At 44.1% G+C, this 25,788-nt stretch overlaps 1 protein-coding gene across 1 annotated transcript in view; it reads right to left on the reverse strand.

The window, feature by feature from the left end:
- LRP8 (LDL receptor related protein 8) overlaps window positions 1-25,788 on the reverse strand; it is a 1,071,653-nt gene that overhangs the window by 137,427 nt on the left and 908,438 nt on the right. The window contains exon 13 of the mRNA XM_086952473.1: window positions 2,786-2,925. Coding sequence (XP_086808599.1) covers window positions 2,786-2,925 — 140 coding nt within the window. The remainder of the gene's footprint in view (window positions 1-2,785; window positions 2,926-25,788) is intronic.

Consider the following 25,788-nt stretch of genomic DNA (forward strand, 5'->3'; position numbering starts at 1 on the left):
CAAGCCTTGGGACCTCAGGAGTCATAGGTCGCAACCCCCACAATTGAGCCCAGTAACCCATGCTTGCCTTCTGAACGGGGTTCTGACAACGTCACTTCGACACTGTATCACCCGCATTGTCACTTTATTGATAGTGATCACATGTTGTAACATTGTTGAGATGAAAATATGTCGACAAGCTAGTGTCAAATGGGTGAAGCCAATGTTTTTAGAATTCACTAACCAACGTCCACTCCGCTTCCAGACTAGGCATTAAAGTAGACTCTATAGGTTACCATGACAACAATATGTCTGTCATCTCAGGAGCAATACTGTGCTTTGGCTGGGCTGCAATTTAAATGAACAGCAGTGGCACCTGGAATTAAAAGTTCCATTCCTACGAAGAAAAGGCCTATTCTTTTTATATATTTACTACTCACTCCTAAAGGGTGCCATGTAGACCCGCAGGGCATGGTGCAACATATGGAAATAAGTATCAGACGTAATGGTGCTAGTGTGCTCTCAAAGTGAAAGAAACATCCAAATCTATTTCACTACATCAGTATTGCGACAGGTTTCCCTGAATATGCCTGGATAGGAAAATCTTCATTTTCCATCTCTGACTGGAGAAATGCTAGAAAAATGCTTCTAAGTTAATTTCTACTTACATTTAAAATTTTTGATTTGATGGTAATATCAGATTCTTGATAATTTGGGTGGACAAGCAACTATAAACATGTACTTTCGGCTTAGCACAATTATTTTCACTCATCACACCTCCAGAGCTAGATTACGCTTTCTTTCCTGGGAGAATGAATAATACTGAACAGCTGGTAGAACAAAGGACAGTCTTGGCACTAACTCTTTCATTTACACGTGCCATAAAGGGCTTCCTCTATTCGAGCTGGGCTCGTCATGGCGTAGCCTCCTCGCACGCTGATGACTAGCCCAGCTCGTCACGTAAAGTGCGTTTTCGCAAATGCCAGCGTGCGAGCGGAATTCCGCTAGCGCGCATGGTGTTAAAGGGCCCTAAGCAACGGCCTAGCTCCAGTCACAGTAAGCGGCAGATGGGAGGGGAGTTCTTCTAAACAGGAAACTGACCAAGGAGCTCAAGAAAGGTCTTCCTGGTGGCTGAAGGGTTCTGCCATATTGAAACAGGGGCACCTGGGTAATTTAAGCCAATTACAATGTGCTGCAGCAGGAAGCAGGGGACTGCAAAAATATATTTAGGGTTGGGTGGCAAGATTTCTCCACTCTGCTGTTTCATGTCCGTTGTCTGCATGTCCCACACAGGTACTTCAGATATTGCACTTGTTTGCCCTATATCGGTATTTACATGTCCTAGACAGGCACTTCATACAATTGCACTTGTTTAACTTTTCTCCTGTGGATGAGAGTACTTTACATCTGCTCTGCTGGCAATCTGTGAACACTATCCAGTGCCAAACAGGGAAGCCCTCAGGCCTCATTCTTTGCCCTTTTCCATAAATGCAGCAGAATTTGGGACTTTACTCGCTGACACAATTCAGGAAGGACCTCAAGGCTCTTCGTATGAATTCAGCACTTAGTCTGATCGGCTGCCTCCCCCGCCCACACAGCGCCTTGAGACCCTCACGGGTGAGTAGGCACGCTTTACAAACCCTGATTGATTGCTTTCACTCAGCAACTAGCACCCCTGCCAAGCAGGCCCGGTTCTAGAGGGTGGGCCAGGCCCACCCAAACATGAGCCTGGCCCACCCAAACATGAGCCTGGCCCACCCAAACATGGGCCTGGCCCACCCAAACATGAGCCTGGCCCACCCAAACATGAGCCTGGCCCACCCAAACATGAGCCTGGCCCACCCAAACATGAGCCTGGCCCACCCAAACATGAGCCTGGCCCACCCAAACATGAGCCTGGCCCACCCAAACATGAGCCAGGCCCACCCAAACATGGGCCTGGCCCACCCAAACAGGGGCCAGGCCCACCCAAAGTCTGAGGAGGAGGCCATGAGGGGGAGGGTCTACGGAGAGATGAAGGGCAATGTTGGAGGGTGGTCGTTAAGTTATCTACAGAGATAGAGGTCATTGGTGGGGCTCCAAAAAAGACTCTCACACCAGCACTAAAGCCGGCCTTGTCATGGCATTTCTGTTTTCATTTATTTAATTAACAGTCAGGTGATTAGGACAACTGTGGAGCATACTTTAAAGTGTTTGAAAATTTGAAAGTGATTTTACTAAATTTGTTTACTGGGAATAATGAAAGTAGAACTGAAAGGAGGCTGATATGGGGCTAGGGCCCAGAGTAACCTGTGAGATAAGGTGCAATGGAGAGGGTGGTAGAAAAGTGGATAATTAAGTCTGTAGGGGGGTGTGCTGCGGAATCAGGTGGAGGTAGTAAAGAAGAGGGTTTCTCCCTGAAGGCTCGCACAGAGGGAGCCCGCGTAGTGTCACATGCTTGATACTCCCACCTTAGAAACCTCCTCTTCCCATCAAAGGGACATTACATGGAAAAAAGCACTTTTTGAGAGTGATAACATTTAGAAAGAGACTTGGAAAAGAGTGTGTTTTACTGGGCCTTGTAAGACTAAGGAGAGATAAAGGAGGGCCCAGAAGCAGGCCTGGCCAATATATACAAGCGACAAATTGGGCCACCCGAATGCACCGTTGGCCCACCCAAATAAAGATTCCTGGAGCCGGGCCTGCTGCCAAGTGATAGCAATACCGGGCAAACAAATGCTGGGTTGTGACAAGTCGCTTCTCAGTTCCCGTCTTATTTGGCATCACAACACATTATACTCTGCCCAATATATTTGCAGCTCTTTACCTCAAAGACAGCCAGTCCAAAAGGATGGCTGAGGTCGTCCACCGAAGAGATGAGAAGTTTTCTATTGCTGCCGTTGCAGTCGATGCTGGACAGTGTGTGCAGCTTGGAGTCCACCCAGTACAGACGCTGGTTTAGCAAATCTGAAAAAGTACAAAAGATTAATTAATTAATCTTTACAGCAATCAACTTTCACAGCAGGGCAAATGAACCCTTCGGTGTATGCGAAGCTAGATTGAGTGGTGCTAAATTAACATGTTTTACAGCAAATTGAAAGTGGTATGGGGTCATCACTAGTAAGATAATGAGTCAACAGCCTCCAGAGAATGTTTCAACAGCAGCCAGAAGTCAGGACAAAGTGGAGAATAATATTAGATTCCAACCATCATACATTAACTCAAGTAGAAAATATGGACCAGACCTCTTGACTGCGATCCACACTTCCACGGGGAATATTGAGAACAAGTGTAGTGGGCAGTGTCAAATGTAGAATAAAGAGACCCACCATCCCTCCCAGAATCTGCCACAGTTTATAATATATTGACATTGTTATTTAACCTAGCATGCAGACGCCTGACTTTAATAACAGAAATTAAAGCTACATTGTAAATATACATTTCTACTCAATTAAGACCATGTTGTGTGAACCAAAATTCCTTTAGTCAAGTTATGTATGTATATATTTGGTGGAATACTATACATATTTATTTTATTACGCGTGCACAGATCCTTGTATGCCTTCTTACATTCTTGCTTTCCTTCAATATTGTATACATATAGCCAGGTGACTTGGTAAAGCGCTCTCGTTTACTTATGATGCATTCTGTGAAGCACTCTAATACCCTGAAGCCATGTTTATGCCACATAACATCGCAAATAAATATAATGTATAAATCGATTTATGGATTACAATGAGATCATTGTTTTCAGCACATTAACTTTTCTTCGCTACTTTAGTGTGCGTTAGTAGGGGGAGGCTTACCAGCACTGCTACAGTACTGTCCGCGTTGAAATGGCTGAATGTTCCATTCACATTTTATTAGGTCTTGGTTTGAGAAAGCTTTTGCTCTCTGTTGGACATCAATTGGTTCGAATAATTACATGTACTTGAGTGGCTTTAGGTCAGCCCCTTGCTCGTGGTTGGATACCTTTGCTGTCTGTTTCGGGTGTCTGCTCTTGATTTGATGGCTGTCCTCCCTACTCGTGTTTGTCTCACTCAGGAACATTCAGTCTCACCGAATCCCAGCTGGATGGGTTGTATCCTTCCAGCACTAACCTGAGAGAACTCATTTTTCTTTTCCTTTCAGCACGCTGTGAGAGTGCAAATGCTTCTTTTTTTCTCCACATCCCTATCCCCCACTCTTTATTTTTGCTTTTTATCTCTCACCTCCAAAGTGATTCCCTGGTCAGGTATTTAACTGGATTCCCCACATACCATATTTCCCTCCGTGCTCCTTTTTTGCCCCCAGACCTTGCACCCCATTCCCGCTGCCCATTTAAACCTTTCATTTATTAAAACATTGTTTTAGAGGGGCCAGCAACTGCATAGTGTTGCTGGACTGCTAGCTTCCTTAACCCCGCTCCTGCACACTTTCCTTGTTTACTTTTACTTTAGCGTTCTAAAATTACTGTCAGCATATTGGAATGGCAAACTAAAACTGATAACATCGCTGCAGTGCATTGAGAGGCATGTGCACACATTGATGGCCATCTTGGAATAGGCTTTCTTTAATACAAACCCCCTTCCAAGATGGCGGCCATGTGTCTGTATGCTTACACATAGTCGTGATACATGTGTGTATGTGTAAAATTGTACACTTGTGGCCCTTTAGGTATTAGCTATTGCCAATGTAAAGAAGGACTGGTAAGACTGCTGAGAACTATTCGCTTTGCAAACGCTTGCTTGGATTTATGTTCCATGAACATTCTGCAACTTTTGGGGCTCCCGCTTTTGTTACAGGGGGCTGATATTGAACCCCGGCGGGCACAAAACAGGCCCCCACCCCTCCGTTCCCACCAGGGAAATGCCTGGTGCCCGCTATGGCCAGTCCAGCGCTGCTGCAGTCCCATTAAAATAAACAGCTCATAAAAACTCTTCCAACATTTTCAATTCAGACAATTATTACACGCATGCGCACACACAAAGATACGCACACGCGTTCCAAGACAGACATGTACACCCACCCAAAAAATGGAAATGTCCCGCTGCTTTTATTCGGTCTGAGCAATTAAAGAAAGTAGAGCGGAGGCCGAACAACACTACTGTTAGCAATTGGATTACATTTGTTTGCGTGAAACTGTTACAATATTTTCTTTTTATATCCAACACACCAAATTTGCAACAAGATACATATAAAACAAGTGAATACAAGATGATGCCTGGAGCGCAGATAGCTTCAGTTATTATGTAAGCAGGAAGAAGGCACTAAGACAGCAACGGTTTAAAGCACAAAGGTGCAGTGTCAGGACACGTAAGATCAAAAGGCCCTTGAAATACAACTATAATGACGTCATGTTGTGCCACGGTCACTTTTAAACCTTCATATTGGATACATCACCCTATGTGTTGGATGGTGGGCTAAGGATACAGACCAAATGACCTGGTTCACACTGAGAAATCTTATGCTGTGACGACTTTCAATGGAAGGTTCCACTTTCATGATGTGACAGTGTGTGTGATAAAGTGCGGAGAAGTGTGGCTCACTGGTTAGAGCGGCAGACTCTGAAGCAGAGATCGGGCCCGGGACCAGGGTTCAAGTCCTGACGCGGCAGGGTCTTGGGCTCAATTTCCGTGGACTCGATAATTCTCGCCTCGGCGCCTACTCTAATCATGGGTCCCACGCTGCAACTCTGGGCAATAGCTTGCTTAATCTCCACAACGGCCCCTACAACACTGGGATGCCTGGCTTCACCTTGGGGGTGCCCAGGAGGGGTATCCAACATGGAGAGCCAGGATGGGTTCCACAGGGTTATACAGCGCCGGGACGCCCAGTTGGGGCAGCTGTGCGCTTTACAAAATACACTACATTTACATTTACATAAGATATAGCAAGTAGAAGGCAATTTGAAAGTGCAAGGAAGGTAATTCCCAACTTATTAAAATTGCTTAATTTGTGCCAGTGGTTGAAGGTGAAGCCCACTGGCACTCATTTTTGGGGACCAGCCCTCTTTTTCCCCCATCACCCAGGGCAAGAGAGAAAACACTAAGAGGGGAAAGAAGAAGGAAGAGAACCCCCTTTCAAGAATGAGAGACAGAGGCAGGGATAGTCTGGAGATGGATTAAAGAGGCGTGGTCTGGAATCACGTGTACACAGCCTTGGCCTTCACTACCTGCATCCAGCTGCAGGCTTCTGGACCAAGCTTTGGACCCCAGCATTTATTCTTTTACAAAGTAAGCACTGCTAGATTCTTAGCAAGAAGTGGCACCACACTCAAAAAGCCCTGCAAGTTCTCTTATCAAAGCAAAAGTTGGTAGAGGCGAAGAAAGTGCTGACTGCAGGACAGCACAGAGCAGTGCCACTGATCAAATCAAAGCTCTTTTATACAAGATGTCTGCAGACGGGGCTCATGTTCAATCTCAAAACTAATAATATTGATTGGCAGCGAAGCTCAATGTAATTATTAAGGTACAGAGTAAATGTTTAATGTTTTAAAACGAATTATCCTACAAGGATATAACAATATAGGGAGAAAATACTTCCAACGCACAAGGGACTAAAAATTGTTTGGACAGGTTTGAGATTTTTTTTCTCTATTTTCTTGAACTATTTTCTCGAGCTAAAGGTAATTTCACTTGGGGTGGCAGACAGCCCATCTAGAAACAAGAGTTCGCTTTTACATTTTATACATATATTTTATATGCGAAAGTAAAATCTTAGCATAGAGAGGCATGTCGTTTGTTTTGATAATGTCAGACAACTTGGTGCAACCTTCTCAAAAGCAGAAATAGGCAAGTGGAAACAAAATGTGCAAATATTGGGGCCTGGGTTGAGCATTTATGAGAAGGTGACGGCTTAGGACTACAGCACTTCTTCACATACTCAAATGCCTATGGAACTGGCCCAATGTCGTTTTTAGAATAGGGATGGGTAAGGATTTTTCACACCACAACTAATGTTCTCATCTTATATTTATAAAATATTTGTTCAATTCGGTTTAGCTTAATATGTTTTGCCTCAGGAGGAAATTGCAGCTGCCAAGTCACAGTCTACTGGATTCATTCACAGTGCGTGGTCTGTATTAACAGATCGCTAACAAAATTCAGAATCTTTCATGAGGAAGGTCGCAAATTGGGACTCCCTACGATTGGTGGACATCACAGGTATGTTGGCCTGCTGGGGTCTGAAGACCACTACGCCTGTGATAGATGATGTATATATATATATATATCATATATATATTTCTTCAAACACAGCTCGTTTTCTTTATAAGAAACAGCTATGTTTAGAAAAAAAAGTGTTAAACTTTCAAAGTTGGTTTGCGAATAGAAAGTGGTCCCCTGGACTACTGCTTACTACCCAACACACTTTTTGAGGTCGAGCTTAGGCAGCGCGCATGCGATGTCTGCAAGACCTGTTGTTATCTCCTCTATCGGCTTTTGGCATGCCCATGAATTGCCATTTGTTGGTTATGGTGCTATTTAGAATTACGGGGTTTGTATTGGTGCATTGGGTCTGATTCTCCCGCCTTTGTGTACTTGGGTCACGCACAGGCGATTTCACTCATTGTTTGCTTGCGTTGGCCATCACAAAACGTCCACGGTTCCTCCTGGTCATCCTGACCTGTCTTTTTATCTTTTAAGCTATCAACATCGTTTTAGGCTTTCAGGCCATTTCACGTAGCAATGCTCTGTTCGGCACCTGTAAATTAGCAATTTCTGTCTGGTAGCTGTTGAGCTATGCCAATAACCCTAACTCAAAAAAAAGCATCTCTCATACTTGTTTTAATATATTCACAAAGGGAGAAGGTTACAAGGCACCCCTTCTCTTTTGTGAATCAATTAACAGTCTATGTTGGTAACTGTAAAATGTCAATGTTCTGCAAATTATTTTGCTTGCAAAAAGACGCCCCTTCAAATTAGCGACTCCTCTGGGGATGTTTCAAGGGTGAACTGTTGGGGCAAAGTAGGGCTGGTGACAGTCTATCATATAAACAAACATCCACTGAAAAAAATACTTGTTCAAGGAGACAAACAATTGTACAAAAACATAAGCTTCCCCTTAAGAATATCAGACGAAGTGACATTATGATTACCACTTGCACTGCCACTGGCTACGATGGGATTCTAACCACGACTCGCCCCTATCTTCCTCCAACGCACTGCCCATGACCTCACACATGATGTCAGAGATAATATCACAAATTATGTCATCAATTACATCATGGGTGACATTAAGTAGAAGCTCCCTATTTACACATTATTGTTGACATCGCTAAGGACAGAAATATAAAGGAACGTCTTACACCAAAAGAGAACTTTGAAACAAAACACTGCATTTTCAGGCATATTAACTTCAATTTAACGAAACTCTGGACTAAAAGCGAGAGGTCAATAATGTTGTACTGAATAGACCAAGGATGCCTAATCTAGTTTTTAACTTGCAGAAGGATTGGGGGAAAGTGATGCAGATATAAAACCCTACTTTGATCTGTGTGAATAGGACCTTAGTATAATACGGGATCAGCACAGGGCTAGCTGGAGGCCGGGATCTTGGGAGAAACCAATGGACATTGGTATGTGTACAGGGCCTGGCCCGGCCATGCACTCAGCTCCACTGCGAACTGCCTATGAGTTCTATCCGGAAGAGGCCATAACCTAAGCCAAAGGCCAGGCCCTACATCCAACCCCACTGTGCACTGTCAGTTATGTCCTACAGGGGCTTTGCAAAGGCCCTGTGTTCAACTCCTGAAGGCCTTAGGATGGTTGTTTCTGCAAAGGGTTTGGCACAGTTTGTGGATTTAGGCGAGGAGTTATGTGCGATTTATGTCGCCGATGTCAATGGTTAGGTGATATGTTAAGCCTCCAATGACGTTATTGATGACTTTATTTGTGATTTCATCTTTGATATTAGGAGTGAGTTCATAAGCAGTACCTTATCAGTAGCGGGTGAAGATTGTAACGCTAATGTACCTTTAAATTACGTTTTAAATAAGAATATACATATAAATATAGATCAGTGCAGTACTGTGGCTGGTGTACATGGACTTGTTCTATGGTTGTACCCCAACAGCCGCAGCGGTGCATGAAAATATATACACACAGGTGACTCTGGTGTAGCACGCCTCAAGCAAGGATTGCTCCGGCTTCTCTTTTCATAGGTTGGTTTTGACAAGTTCTGTTGTACTATATCAAACTTGGTCAAAACAGGATCGCAAGCTGAAGCAGCGGAAGCCACTCCTTTAAAAACAACAAAAACTGGAAGGCCCTCTTCGGCTGTGTTCATACCAGCCAACTTGATTCATATATGAGAGTTCCCCTAACTGTGTCTAAGTGGTGGTGGTGATTACTCCACTTCGTCCCTTATTGAAAATTCAATTTCATCAAAGTGCTTCAAGACTCGAGTCAGCTCGTGAAGTCTCTCGATTTGATTACAAGGCTTAAAAATTCTGCCGTATTCTCAGGTAACCCACTTTCTCCAAGCATTGAACTGTCGTTTTGCCTTTTCCTTGGAAGTTTTGGAGCAGTACTTTATACATTTTATATGATCGTGTGTAGAATTTGTATTAAAGAAACTGCATATTTGAAGTTTTTACAAATGTAGCATTGCTCTAAGGGGGTGGAGTCTGGGAGGCCCTAGAATATCAAGACTCACTCTAGAGAGGCCTCTGTGCTTAGGAAGAGGGTAGGAGTACAACTGAAACACACATTGCTGTTCCTGGCCTCTGTTCCCACTACGGGGCACAGACACAACAAGGGGCCCTCTTTCTCTTGACCCATGTGAGGATACAGGTCCAAAACCTTTATTTGGCACTCAGGACACTAAGTAGCCTCAGCACCACTTACTCTGCTCTGGCTGCAAGTGAAGCAAAGGACTTCCATGTCTGAACTGTTCCCTGCAGCCTTCTCGCCACTGGCTTCCACCTGAAAAACCTCCCATCAAAGGCAAATCTCACCAGCTCACTGTGTCAAGTGTCCCTCAATTGTTAAACTTGGTCGAGCTCACAGATGACCTCTTATTATAGGCCCTGCCAGGCTATTGGGTGCCTTGGGCAAACTATGACGTGGGCTCTCAATGTCCCGAAATGGTCCTCTTGTTGGAAATCTGAATCCTAAGTGAAACATATTGTAAAACTGCATGAACATGGCCACATTCAAAACAAATTGCCAAACCCAATACCCTGAAGCGGTGCTTATACGATAAACATAGGTCCGTATGCTTACCATGCCTCCCAATGCACAGTGGTCAGTGTTGTCCATCTGTGAGGTGAATCGTGAGATCTAAGTTTCTTATATGCATTCCTACATTACTATAATAATTCTGAATTCTAGTTTCTGAGTCGTGTTTCACTCTTGTGGAGCACTAAAGATGGTTGGGGGCACTTTTTTTCGGCAGCAAAACAGTTCAAAGGCCACGGTCTCCTCAGCTGTTCATTGAACAACTTACGGTGACATTCCTCAGTGACTTCCAACAGCTCAGCACAGACCCGCCCAGTCAGTCTCCTGGCTGTGCACCTAAAGGCAAAAAAATCCATGGAAATCCTCAGCACTGTCTATAAGAATGTATATATACCGTTCCACAAAAGCCACACACTTCTTTATGGACCTGAAGTGGGGCAAGTGACGTAAAAAAAGTAAAAAAGCTCAGACTTGGCTATTTAGAATAAAGTGGACATTGCGCAGAATGCCCGAAAGGGGCAAATTGATGTATTATTGTGGGATTTAGTATTTTGACTCATGCTAACTGTTGGATCTAAGTCACAGACCCTTCCTTTTCAGCATTGCCGTTCATTTCAGACTTCATGGGCCAGCCTTTCGGGGGAACGTAAATACAAAGTTGCTCAAATAATTAAAAAGAGCAGTTTCCACGGACAGGGGGACAAGGTTCGAGTTAATCTGTTCTGTTCCCATGAAGCAGCTATAGTGGCACTGAAACATGTCCTGAAGGAAGAAGGGTCAAAAGACCCCAATGACCTACAGTAGACTTTGGGTTTTGCCAGGTTTATGTGGCTGGGGTTGACCACAGCTTTTTAACAGGAGGTCACCTGTCCTTACTGACCTATAATATATACAGCATAGTAGTGGGTTGGTTGCAGCCCGCCGGTTGGATGCGTCCCACTCTGGTATTCATAGTCCGAGTGTCGCGCTCTAGGGCCGCAGCGCTGCTCGTCTCTTCCCCCTTTATTTTCTCCTAAATCTTCCCACACATTAATGGCTGACTTTGAATCATCCTTTGAAATTTGCAGGCCATGTTTGACTGACAGTCTGGATAAGGTATGATTGTCTTGACAGAACACATAATGCAGCATTAATCATCACCATGGCAATCATCTTAATGCTTTAGAAAAGGATTACATTCTCCTGGGGACACAGAGTGCTAAACTGGGTTATGAATCATTCTCTCTGCGAGTGTCTTAGCAAATGCACCTGTAACATCTATCACACACCCTTCAGTGTCAATGGACAACGGAGAACTGACAGGAGGAGATGTGATTCAGGGGCTAAGCGGCTGCCTTTGGCAAATAGCGGCCCGGGTCCTAATCCTTAGCCTATCCTTTTGTGACTCTTGGCAAATCACTCCATACTGTTCAAACTACTACTCACATCCCATCAACCGTATACTCCAAATGTGAATTGTGATGTGAATCAGAGTGCTGGTTGCCAGCCGCATTACGGGCTAAATCAAGTCTACGAAACAATAGCACGCTTCATTTCTCAGTGACTAAGAATATAATAATGTACTTGTGAAGGTGTGATGTAAAAACACAACTAAATTATATAGTAACCATAGTGTACAATGCACTGTCTTTTAATGTCCCAGGAAATTGTGCCTTGATGCCCCTTGGGGCTAAGTTTTGCACGGTATAAAAACGCCATTCATTCATTCATTCATTCATTCATTCATTCATTCAGGTAGGTATATATTCCCATTGCCTGCCCTCAGGGTCTCAGCATGCACCCCCACTATGCTCTATTTCCAGCTACCCATGTTTGAGATGCTTTTCCTGCAATGATGCTCTCTGGATAGGGCTATGCTGCTTCTTGGCGCTTGGTCCGAGCCATCTCAACTACCAATAAACATGAAAGGGATTTTGCAAATCTCTCCAGTAAGAATTATCTTCCTACCATCTTGTCGGTGGTGTGTAAAAGGAAATGCGGAAAGGAAGCTACCCAATTCTATGACGTCCGTTCAAACCACCTGTATAGCTTCGTATAGGAGGATCTTGGGCTCATACAAATATACAACACCCATTGGCTGAAGAAGATTCAGACTTACAAGACCTACAAACCTCTCGCAACAGCAGCAGGATCCCCCGCTGAAAGTGCATAGAGATAGCTACCAGCTGCACGTAGTGCTGTACAAATCCCAACATTAAACCCATGTTTGTATTGAAATAGGAGAATCACCAAACACTTAATGTTAGTTAATAACCACAAAAATAATGTGATGAAATATTTTCCTAGTTTGTTCACACATTATTGCTCGCTTTTGCAATCACACAATATTGGACAAACACCACAAATGAGGCTGTAGGCCCCAAAGGGTTAGGGCAAGTACATGTCAACTTTCCAAAAGTGGCATTTTCAAAACAGTGACTTAAAACCCAACTTTACCATTGAAGAGGGATTTAAATTACAATTCTGTAGACACCAAATGGTCTTTTGGAAGACAAGACTAGAGTCGCCCTAAAGAGGACAATGTTAGGAATATTCATAAGGAAGTCAAGGTGAAGAAGGCACATAAAGAAGACAAGATCTGGAATAAGCATAAAGAAGTCGAGAGTGGGAATACCCATACAAAGGACAAGGTTAAGAATATTCATAGCAAGACAACGTTAGGCATACCCACAATGAAAAGAGACGCAAGAGTATCCATAGCGAAGCCAGTTAAAGAAAACCAATACAAGACCAAATATGGAATGTTTGAAGTCATTGAAATTGTGCAAGGTCATAATGTTATCTAATGTAGACTTCCTTGGATAATCTAGGAACAGCTTTTAGGTGCCCCTCAGGTATTCTTCATCACATCGTCCTGTAACACTCAATGTAAACATACACTCCTTGTTCATGTTTCTTTTAGTATCTACTGTGACTCTTCTGTTCCTACACTCTATAGTGTGAAAATTGTTCCCCATTAATGGAACTGATGTTTCTTTTCTTGCAATCCCTTTTCTCCTGAGTCTCTTCACTTTTTGTGTATGAGGCTGGAGCTGTCACAGGAGCGGAGGTTGGAGTATCTGTAGTAAGTAACTAAAGGGATCTGTTTAGGTTCACCGGAAATTACAGCTGGGGAGCTTCGTCTGTATATTGTGTTGCCTATGCCTGAAATGTATTCTCTTCTATGGCATGCTAAAGTTATTAATATAGCCTTATAGCCCGCCGTAGCAGGCTATACCGGCTATTAAAGGCCCGCTGAATCGTTAAAGGCCGAAGGCGAGGGACTTTAACAAGACAGCGGGACTTTAATAGCCGGTATAACCCTGCTACGAAGGGCTATAAGCCTATTAGAACATTCTGCCACTAGAGGGCAGAATGTTCTAACAAATTAAACAAAGGGTTCTCGAAGCTCGAGGGGATATAAATCCACTTGAGCTTCGAGAAGCCTTTGTAGAACATTGGAATGTTGTTCTGCGGGCCTTTACCGGCCCGTAGAAGCAGGGAGCACTCCATTGTCTGCAATGGAGCTCCCAACATTCCAATGTTCTAATACGTTTTAAACTCACTGTCGAATTCTTGTCACTTTCTTATAGTTTGATAAGTGTAAAACTGTGTAATGCCACTTGTTAACATGTGGGATGTCATCCTGTGACATCCTCAGTATATCTTATGTATTGTACTGGTATGGTGATTCCAATATCATTTGATACAATACAGTAAATTCAGGAATCCAAATGTCATATTGCACTTTCGACTACCCTTGAATCTGATGAAATTCGCACCATTGGCAGCAACCTTCCGGCTTCATACCTGTGAACCCAGACATGTGTATTTATTAATTTAAAAGGGTATATTAAATGCAACTGATGCACAGTGCATCATGAAAGGGTACCCATATATCAAGTAACAAAATATATTTTGGATTCTATTCTGATTTTTTATACCGTTCAAATGAATATTTTTTTCAGAAATAATATATTTTATATAATGCATTGCTTGAGTGAGTAAATGTTTGAATAGCCTTTCATTTTGATTTGATTTCGGTTTCACAGCATCATCCTCTGATGAAGGAGCCTTCTGGCTCTGAAACGCGTAAGGACTTTTCTGTGGACTGAAACACCGTTTCTGTTAAATAAGGGCTTTTTGAAAGCACTCGGCTTGCGAAGGGTGTCCTCGCTTCAGGGCAATTTTGGATATATATATATATATATATATATATATATATATATATATATATATATAGTCCAGGTCCCGTAAAGGTGAAGCGGAACCGAAAGGTCAGGACCTCAGAAGCCTCACGCCCAGCAAACAACCATAGCCTCGCAGAAATCAGAAATCCTGCAATGGATGACAGGGAAGACGTTTATTTGAATAAAGGTGACGCGTTTCACTCTACACAAGAGCTTGTTCACACAACACGCCAGGAACACACAAAGCATATATATAATTAACATAAACAAAGGACAATTGAAAACAACCAATAGTACACGCCTTCACTGAACAATGGACATAATAGAAAGACTCATAAAATGAAAAGAGTTAAAAATAATAAAAATGAAAATACAATGGACCAAAATTAGCAAATAGTGAGGTTCCATGATCACAGGCAAATAAGTACAATACTGAGGAAGAAAAATCAAAATATTCCGCACATGGACACGAAAATAAAGTATGTACATTGAGTATAGCCACAAGTTAAAATGTAAGTGGAGGTCTGAAAATTTTTTCAAACGTAATAATGGCATAGTGCCAAAATGGACCACAAAAAGCAATGCTGATCAAGAGATCATGAAAAGAACATGATGACATAGTGCCAAATTGCATCGCGAAAAACATAGCTATTTACTGCAAATTGTAATTGCCCTGTGCAAAGGAATAATGATGAAATATCCTAGATTATGGGATAAAAAAAGTGAACAGTCATGTGGAGCAAACCTCATCACTCTATATATAAGTAGTCCATATCAATGAGAGAAAACACATTTTATCTGAAAGGGCAAAACATGCAATCTGATCAGAGAAAGCAAGAAAAAATAGAAGTAAATGAAAAGAGAAAAAAGAGTATACAAAGAGTATGAGAAAGCCACAGCTGAGAAAAATACAGATGACAGAAAAAGGAATAATCCAATGCAAGAGAACCTGCAAACTGGTGTCACACCATTCAATATATACACAATTGATACCATAGAAATAAAGTAAACACCAGACCGAAATATATACATATAAAGGCTAACCAGACGGCCAACCACTCAGTGAAAATCTAGATCGCATCAGAAAAAGTTACGGAAAACAAAGTCATGATGAGATGAAAACAGTTCATAAGAAATTACTCAGATCTTGGGTGAGGTTAAGTCCATTTGGGGCCTTAGTATCTAGGGCAAGAATCAGGTGCGATTCTTTCTGCAGAAGAAGCTTCATTCGGTCACCCCCCCGGCCGGGTTGGGGTACCGAGCATAGAACTGTGTATTCGAGATCCTTCAATTTCTTGTCGTGTACTGCACGGAAATGTCTAGCGACAGGATGACTATTGTCGCTGTTAACAATTGCACGGATGTGCTGCAAAATCCGTTGGAATATGCAAATACAACAGGTGATGGACCGAATGTGGATCAATGTCACACACTCACCCCAGTCCAAAGATCTGGGCCCAAATCTATCGTTTTTTTGCACTCCACACCACCCTGGGTTAGACAATGGCGATATGCAAATCAGCTCTGACCCTGTGCCCCCTGGGAACAGTCCAGTCCGAACTACAAAAGCCATGTCCTTCCCAGAACGGAATCAAGCATCCGAGGACCGGACCGGTTTCGAGGTAACACCTCTCATCAGCCCGGCTAGCTTGACTCCAGTGGTGTGGAGTGCCTGGGACCCACGTCTGGGCATCCCCAGCGCACTTACGGCGGAATATGCAAATACAACAGGTGATGGACCGAATGTGGATCAATGTCACACACTCACCCCAGTCCAAAGATCTGGGCTCAAATCCATCGTTTTTTTGCACTCCACACCACCCTGGGTTAGACAATGGCGATATGCAAATCAGCTCTGACCCTGTGCCCCCAGGGAACAGTCCAGTCCGAACTACAAAAGCCATGTCCTTCCCAGAACGGAATCAAGCATCCGAGGACCGGACCGGTTTCGAGGTAACACCTCTCATCAGCCCGGCTAGCTTGACTCCAGTGGTGTGGAGTGCCTGGGACCCACGTCTGGGCATCCCCAGCGCACTTACGGCGGAATATGCAAATACAACAGGTGATGGACCGAATGTGGATCAATGTCACACACTCACCCAAGTCCAAAGATCTGGGCCCAAATCCATCGTTTTTTTGCACTCCACACCACCCTGGGTTAGACAATGGCGATATGCAAATCAGCTCTGACCCTGTGCCCCCTGGGAACAGTCCAGTCCGAAGTTTAGTACTTCCGATGTACTCAAGATTACAGGTGCACCTTAGTTTGTACACGACATACTCAGATCTACATGTCAGGTATTCTCGAATGGGAATAGGTGTGGAACAGAATGCAGTAACATAGTGTGTGCTATTCTTGGCAAAGGTACAGGCTCGACAAGATGTACATCTGAAAAAGCCAGTTTTAGTCGTAAGGCTTATTTTGGGCGGGCCTTCAGGCATAGGTCTGTTAAGGGCATCTCTCGTAGTAGGAGCCCTTCTGAATGTGATGTTGGGAATGCTTGGGAGCAGAGGCCCAAGAATAACATCCGTTAGGATGATGGGCCATTCAGAAGAAATTATGCGCCTAATTTTGCGCTCCTGAGTGCTGTAGTTGGTAATCAGACGTACATTGCACTCGGTGGTGGAAATGTTAGGAGCCTTAGGTGTGAGTAATGTTTTCCGCTCAAATGTACAAGCTTTGTGGAGGGCTTTATTCAGAATAGAATCAGAGTAACCCCTGTGAATGAATCGCTGTTTAGACTCACTTAAACATTTGTCGAGAGAGTCCTTATCACTGCAAATTCTGCAAATACGAATGAACTCCCCGTAGGGGATGCTGCGGATTGAGTGGGCAGGATGGGAACTACGGGCATGCAAAATTGAATTGCCCGCAGTGGCCTTTCTATGCAGGCGGGTTTCAATTTGATTATTCTTGATGAAAATGCTCACATCCAAAAATTCTGCTGTATCAGTGGTGATGGTAGAGGTGAATTTGAGATTGAAAACATTAGCATTGAGTTCCTTAACAAATGCTTCCGCCTCTTCTGATGATCCTTTCCAGATAATACAGACATCATGTATAAAGCAACAGTAATGCGCAATATAGGGTAGCCAGCGGCGGTGCGCGGTCCTGAGCTCGTGTTCCTCCCACCAGCCCACATGTAAACAAGAGTAGCTGGGGGAGAAACACGAGCCCATCGCCACGCCACGCAGCTGCTGATATAGCTGACCCTGGAATCTGAAAAAATTGGTGTTAAGACAGATATTCAACATTTCCATCAACAGGGCATTGTGATCCCGGAAACTGATGTCTCTTTATATATACATACATATATATATATATATTTTTTGCAACCGGATACCTGTGTGCTTGTCTTTTTGGCTCAACGGAGCCGGAAGTGTTGGGATATATATATATGTATATATATCAGCCCACTCCATCCATTGGATGCTTTCACTTTAAGTGACTACATTTGCCCTAGCATATGTAAACTTACACCGAAAAAATAGTCCTCCAAGAATAGAATTTGTAAGACACAAACAATTCCCAATGACTGATAAACTCTACATATAATAGGGTTTCAGCCACTATTTCCACTTTCTCTAAACTACAATGCTGATTCATCACTATAAACCAGCTTTGGGATATTTATTAATCCCACAGAAAAGGATCACACGTCATTAGAGTAGCAAGAGTGTATATGTAGGTTTCTATGTTGAAGCCACACACCCCTCAGTTTTGTGATTTACCTTTCATTCACTTGTATCTGACTTGAGAGACACCTATAGTAACCACTTGTGAAATTGAAGCTTTTCAAAAGACTTTTTCACAGTATTGGAGTGCTGAACACCCCCTGCCTACCTTGTCTACTGATGCATAAGGATAACACTCCTCCTCCTCTTAGCTCAGTAGTATGTGCATACATAACACTCATAGAAAGATGAACAGCCAAAAAGAGTTATCCAAATGCACTTTTACTTACCAGTGAATAAAAATGCATATATTTAGTAGACTCGAGTCACTTACTGTGAGAGAAATCAAGAAATGTATTGAAATCTGTTATTTTGACTCATTAATATGAACCGACTTTGGTAAATAATTAAGCCTATGGAAAACAAGCACAAATTATAGAAATAGCAAAAGTGTGTATGCAAATGTAAACATTAAAGCCACACTCCCTCAGCTTGGTGCAAGTCTTTTGAAACAGTTGAATGTGACTCGAGTGGGATCTCCTACCAACAAGTGGAACTGCAACTTCATATAAGATTATAAATGCTTTTGCATTTAACTTGTGAGGGACACCTAGCAACAACTAGTGGGACATCATCTTCCTCAAAAATGTGATTGCTTTTGCATTTAACTCAAGAGGGAAACCTAGTAAGAGCTAGTGGAACTGCGGCTTCTTGAAAGAATTTTGCTTTTGACTTTCGAAGGACACCTAGTTATGACTTGTGCAACTGCAGCTCCCTGATAAAAATTCTATTCTATTGCAACTGACTCTATAGGGACACCTAGTAATGACTAGTGGTACTGGAGCTGCAGTGTAAGAATGTCAATGCTTTTGCAATTGACTTGCGAGGGACACCTAGTCATGACTACTGGACCTACAACTTCCTGATATAACGTCAATGCTTTTGCATTTGACTTCAGAGGGACATCTAGTCATGACTAGCGAAACTGCCGCTTCATTTAAGAATCTCAATGATTCTGCAACTGACTCGATAGGGACACCTAGTAATAACTAGTGGAACTGCAGCTTCATTAAATAATTTTAATGCTTCTGTATTTGACTCAGAACATCTAGTTACAATTTGTGGAATTGCAGCTTTATGTAAAAAATTCAAAGCTTTTGTATTTGGCTTGTGAGAGAGGCCTAGTAATCACTAATGGAAATGCAGTTTCATGTAAGAATGTATCTGCTTTTACTATCTGACTCCATAGGGACAAGTAACAACCATAAAGTGCAGCTCAAAAACGGCTTTTCAACAATATGATTGAAGGCACTTGACTTAATCGGTGACTGCTATTCCCTTTAAATACTAGGTTATGATCACAAGTGTTTCATAGTCCTCAAGACATTTATTGAAAGTTGCAATATTGTTTAATCAGCATATACCAGCATTGGCACATGTACCAATCCCATTGAAATCAAGCTCAAATTATTAAAGTAGCAAAAGTTGATATGTACATTTTTATGTTGTAGCCACACACCCTCATCTTTGTGAAAAACATTTGAAGCAGTTGCACCTAATTCAGAAAAGACATTGAGGAACGAGGCGAGTTATTGCAGCTTTGTGACAGGCTTGTTAAGCAGGTTCTTCTGACTTGAGGGGGGCATCAAGTAAAGTTTTGGAGGCTGCAGTCTTGTTAACTGCTTCCATGCTCGTGACGGAACCTCGGTTGAGCTGTGCTCATGACGGAGCAGTTCCGTCATGGCCCGCACGGCACGCCTGCGCGGCACTGATTTCGCGCCTGCGCGGCGCGTTCTATTGAGCGGGCGGGGCCATGACGGAACCGCTCCATCATGAGCAGAGCTCAACCGAGGCTCGTGACAGAGCGGTTCCGTCACGAGCATGTGAGCGCCTCTCGACCCCCCTACCGCTGCGGCGGAATTGTCGCCCCAGCGAAGGGGTTAAAGAGTTTATGCTGTTTCATCTGACTTGAGAAGGCTATTTAGTAATTACTTCAGGTACTGGGCTAGAAGGCCAAACCGATTGGCTTTACCAATGCTTGTTGATATCAAGTGACAGAAAATGAGGTGGGCCACGACAGATGGATGTGAAAAAAGTAATTTAGACTTCGTGGCTATTCTGGTAACAGGAGTCTTCGCTCATGGAGTACGGACTGTGACGGGGTAGGTGGAGGAGGAGGTAAATCTTGGGAGGAAAGGGTGTGGTCTACCGGCTAGATTGCCGACTTTTGTGCAGGAAACCAAGGTTCGAGCGGGGTTGCGTCCACATCCTGTGATTCTAGGTAAGCCACTTAATCTCCTCGTGCCTGAATGTATCCGTGTCAGGCCCGGACTTGCCGTTGCGGGCACTTGGCGGCACCCCCAACCCACAGGAGGGGGGTGGGGGTTGGGGGGGATGGCCGTACTTTGCCAGGGCCGGTTTTGGTTCCCAGTCGGGTCCTGGTCCTTCTGTAATAACTGGTTCATGTAAATCGCTCCAATACATTCGGGTCGAGTTCGCTCTATATAAATCTGCATTAAAAACAAAAAAAATCTGTGAAAAAAGAAGTCGTTTGGTGGCGGGGGCCAAATCGTTGCACTGGGCCCAGAGACTAAACAAACCACGTCTAAAATTAGTTCAGTTCACTAATAAGTTTTCCACTGACAGACTGTTTTTGATAGAATGCAAAACGAAGAAACATTAGCTTTCCTTTTGGAAAAAGAGTGCAAATCTCAGTATTCTATCAGAATCGTGGTATTCCCTTTACGAAAATCACTGTTTACTGAATCTGCCACCAAAACAAACACAGCGTGCTGTAAAGCATTGGATACCCAGTGCTAGACGGATTCATTCGCGGAATGCCCACACGAGGGCGCTCGCGTAAGATATATTGCCCAACCGGGAAGGGCAAGCATCCAGGGCGGCAGCAGAGAAAGCAGTTCACTTGTCTGACCATTGATTTTTCTAATGGGTCCTGAAATCGGACTGGTGCCAGGACACTAATACAGCAAGAAAAAAACGTTATTATCGAAGAGGCTGCAGTTTCAGCCAGAGACAAAACAAAGCTTGAGATAACAGAGTGTTGTGGTTATGAGGCAACAATAGAAACGGCAATCCAGGCGAGAGGGATGGCTCACCATTGTTCCACGCCGGCTCAGTTGTCTCAGATCCAGGACAGGGGGTGCACAGGAGGACACTGAAAGAAGCTGCTTCTGTTTAAGGTGGCACAGGATCTAATATTTCCAATTGTTTGCCTTGGGGACTTGGGTCCAAACTATGAAAAAGTTATGTCCTGGCTGTTTCTATACCAAGTTGAGACCATATGAAAATATTTGCATCAAGGCCGATGCTACATTAAGGGATCTGCAGGTAATTGCCTTAGGGTGCAAAATGGCGTCACATTGAAACAAACTGCGAGAAGTAAAGGAATTACCTGGGGAAAGACAGTCCGATTGGAAGAATACCATTTTGCTTGGACCTCAATGCTCGAGGCTGCAGGGGGTCTTTACCCCCCGTTAATCGCGGGCTGAGGTGCTGCCTGCACAGTGGAAGGCAGTCTGTGGCCTCCAAGCAGCCAGTCTGCCTTTCTCTAATGCGTTGCCCCAGAGCTGCAGTGTGCGCGCGGCAGCGCTGGGGGGCGCGCATTCATGGTGATGGAGGGCACTGATCCAGTTGTCACCCTGTGCACTCAGCTCAAGGAGCGCCATGGCGCAGGCCACGTCAGTGCCTCGGGAATTCTAGACAACAGTTGATACCATGGATGTCATTTAGGGGTCGCCAGGGGTCACTGCTGCGACCCCTGCCTTGCTCTTTGCTAACCCTAGCACTGCTTGCAACCCCTGGCCTCAGAGGTGGCAAATTCAGGGCCAGGATCACAGGGGCAGCTGGGGCTTCACTCTATTTTCTGTACATCTTTCGTCACTCTAATAGTGAATACATAAAATATACTATTCACTAATAGAGTTATAAAAACAATGAGCTGCAATATGCTCTTCCAAGGCAGCCGAGGTAAGTAAAATATGCTTTTAGATGTATGTTGTGTGCGTGTGATTGTTTATATATGTGAATTTATGTGTATGCCCAAGTATGTGTGTGTGTGAGTGAAAGTGGAGGCCTAAGGGCGTGTGATGTAACTTCCGATGCCCCTGGCATTTCGGTGAATAGGCGTCCATGCTGGATACTATGCAATCTTGAGCTTCTATCTGCCATATTGTGCAGTTTTTATTTTCCTTCCTTAACTCCAGGACTATCCTGAGGGAATATAAAGCCCTCCCTCCCCTTAGCCTTGTGGCGCGCAGGAGTGTTTCTGATTTGCCCCTCTTTTGCCCGTTAATGCTCACATGAGGCCCCTGGCAGATTTGGAGTGACAGGAAGTAAGCTTCTGTCCTGTGGTTTGCAGACTGGGCGACCCATGAGGGGGAGATTAGTTGACTGGAGACACAACATTAAATAATTTAAATAAAAAGGCGAGAAAAAAAACAGAATTCACAGGATTTACGGAAAGAGGGAAGGTGTGCTGGATGAAACTACTTTTAAAGACCGTGACACTGTTCAGGTAAGGGGGCTGCCCATCCTCACGTGGATATTGGCCGAGGGATGCTCTTAAACACTGTCCAGTGCTGGAAATGTATGGAGTGAATCTTCCTGCAAAGTGCTGCTTGAAGAGGGGCTCATTCTTACGCCCTGAGGGAGGTTATTCTTGTGGAAGTGGAGGATGCCACCTGACCTGAAGACTCGAAGTAGGACAGGTAAGATCAGCATTAGCAGTTTATGTATCACTTCTATCAGGAAGCCAGACTTCCTGCAAATTAAAAGCAACACAGATGTGGGACCGTAAACTGGAAGCAAAGCATGATGGGACTCATAGGGGCCAACTCAGTGGGTTTAGGATGGTTGCATGTCCAGTACAAAGATGGTGGGGCCTACGGGTGCTTCTTCTCTGGGGCAGGAAGTTACAGGGTAATTAGGTCTCCCACCCTGGAACTATAAATCAGTGGGCTGGGATGTGATTTATGAGAAAAAGAAATAAGGGAGCCAGCTCTGGGGAAGCTTTCAAACAAATCTGGTTTCTGTATTTTTGTTTCAAATACATGGTATTCCCACGACTTCATATCGATACTAGTGAATGGCCTTTATGTCGAAAAATACTCTCTTCCCTACTTCTCTCCGATGCTCCTGCCCTTTTTCTCGTAACAAATAATATTGTGCCATTTTCCTGTCTCATTTTTATGGTGCTCCATAGTTACATTTTGAAACAAATTATAAAAACGTCATTTTCAAGACAGATGTGAGTTGTCAGGGCTGCCATTGTAGGTTTTACTCAAGAATGAGGCTTTTCAGAGGTCCTCGCATCACATAGGGTCAGATTCCAGTCACTCTCCTGAGGAAGAAGAGGCAGCCAGGCTGGGAACAGATCATCGTCAGAGAAAGCCACACACCACATGTCAGCTTTTACACCAGCAAGGATGCTTTCGGAGTCCCTGCCTGGGCATTTGTGGCCGTTTCATTGCAATATGTCTCTCCTCTCACCCATTGGATAAGCTGAAGTTCTTGTAATGAACCCTCCAACTCCAGGTCTTCTTCCTGCCAGGCCTGCCCCAGCGATGGGACTGTCCATGGAACCCTTGGTTCCCAAGGATGCACAACCAACCCAGTCAAAGAGAGGGGAACAAACACAGGACGGTGCCCCTAAGTATTTATAAGGCCACAGAGCATGCCTACGTCACCCGAGTAGGGTGCATGGGTGTGCTGTGTGCTGCAATGTGGGGGGCCGAGACCACTATGCTATGCAAGGGTTGTTGGATTCATCCGCATCTCCAGGTCTATTGTAAAACATGGTTAGGATCACGACGTGTGCTTTCAAAGGGCATGTTTCCTTCCTTCACGTGTTACTGGTAGAGATGGCCGGACAGAACAGCGGCCTTTCACCTCACCGAGATGTGACCACAAGCAAGGGGGAGTCCATCGTTACACGGATCACTGCCTTTCCACCCACACACTGTGTGCTCCTGTGCCTACAATGCTCACTGTAGTGTCGGCACAGTAGAAAGTCCAAAAGGTGCTTTGCAAACCATTTCTGTCGGGATATCATGCCAACATTGTGTGCATTGCGGATAGGTGGAGCCGGATCCATGCGGATTAATCATAATTACATAGTGACTGCAATTTAAGTGGGAGGGCAGCAAATCCTCGGATTTGCAATACAGCGACCATTTAACTGTTTGAGTAGTAATTATTTGCGAGCATGGTATCTCAACCTTACAGCTGTTTCTGTAACTGCAACATTTGATATTACCATTGCAGGAGCACATTGTCACAATCACCGCATAACAATGAACAGAATATAAAGTTCACCGTCCAAGGCCTCGATTTATTACCATATTTGGCGACGTCATTGTTTATTGGAAAGAACAAAACAGGGTTCTGGCTATTAACCCAGTAAGGCTAAGCCGAATATAACAAAAGAACAATACAATGGCCAATACTGGACTTGGTTTTATGTATTCAGACCTTAACCTTTATGAATGAAACATACCGGTCCGTTTTTTACTTACGTCACTAGTTGAATTTTTATTTTTATCACTACTAGAACATTTTTAATTTTTGATCATATCAAGAAATATTTATTCATGTACAAACAATTACAGAACTATACATATCAAGACAAACAAATTTACATATATTTACATAAAATTCTACACATCCTACCTACAGCATTCATACTTCACTCATACAGCTATACACAAAAGAAAATATATTGTGGCCCTTTGTCAAAAAAAGACCAATCCTATATCCATATAAATGATATTATTTCTCTACATTAGCAGTTTTGTTTTGTCATAAATGTACTTTGAAGGCAAATCCTAATTTTAGAACAAAAACAAATCCACTGCTATTTCTGGTTGACAAAGAGTCCCAAAAATCGGACGAAAACTGGCCCTGGCAAAGAGCTCGGCGGCACTCCCCCCACCTCCCCAGGGGGGAGGGGTGGAGGGGGGGGGGGGTGTTGGGGCCAGCCGAGAACTTTGCCAGGGCCGGTTTTGGTTCCCAGTCCGGCCCGCTGCCCTGGGGGCAGGGCTTTTACGCGAAACACTGAACGACTTTGAAGGGACTGCCCCTTGTTTCACTGCAGGCAGCAAACTGCCCAAACTTTTAAGAGGGGAGAGAGATCCCCTTGCGGGTGGGTGCAGTGAGTGACTGCCCCCGCCTGCAAGGGGGTGTCTGAGCTTGCCCCCCTACAGAGGGCTGCTAGCAGACGCACTGGCAGCTTCTTTGCCTCTGCGCCCCATCTATAATACGGAGCGGTCGCAAAGGGACTCCCTCATTTGTAAATAAGGGAACACCCACTGGTGCTAGCACTGGCACTATATATATGCACCAGCGCTATATGCATTTCAGAAGGGGCTGCACAAGCAACTGGGGCCCTGTCTGTAATACCAAAGTGCCCGGGGCGTGCAAAGCGGGCGCACTTGTTTGTTGCACCACCGTGGACTTTCCATAATACGCCCCTGGTGTGCTGGTTAGGAGGGATTCTCCTTTCCAGAGTGCTTGGGGACCCTGCAGCTGTGCCAATGGTTGAAAAAGCCTGACCCTTCCAAAGGAAGCAATTAAATTCATAAACAATTTGCTGTTTTCCTGCGTCTTCAGTGATAAGGAAGCATAAAACACTGAGCATGAAAAGTTGGCTCCACTTCAAGAAAATTCTTGTTGGAAACAGAGTGCAACCTCCCTCCCATGAAATCGGACTTTTAACCACATGCGTGCGAGCGGAATTCCGCTCGCACGCTCAGATTTTCTAAATCCCATTATTCATGACGAGCTGGGCTCATCATCAGCGTGCGAGGAGG

Source organism: Lissotriton vulgaris, chromosome 1_1, assembly GCF_964263255.1.
Source record: "Lissotriton vulgaris chromosome 1_1, aLisVul1.2, whole genome shotgun sequence".
NCBI classification, from domain to species: domain Eukaryota; kingdom Metazoa; phylum Chordata; class Amphibia; order Caudata; family Salamandridae; genus Lissotriton; species Lissotriton vulgaris.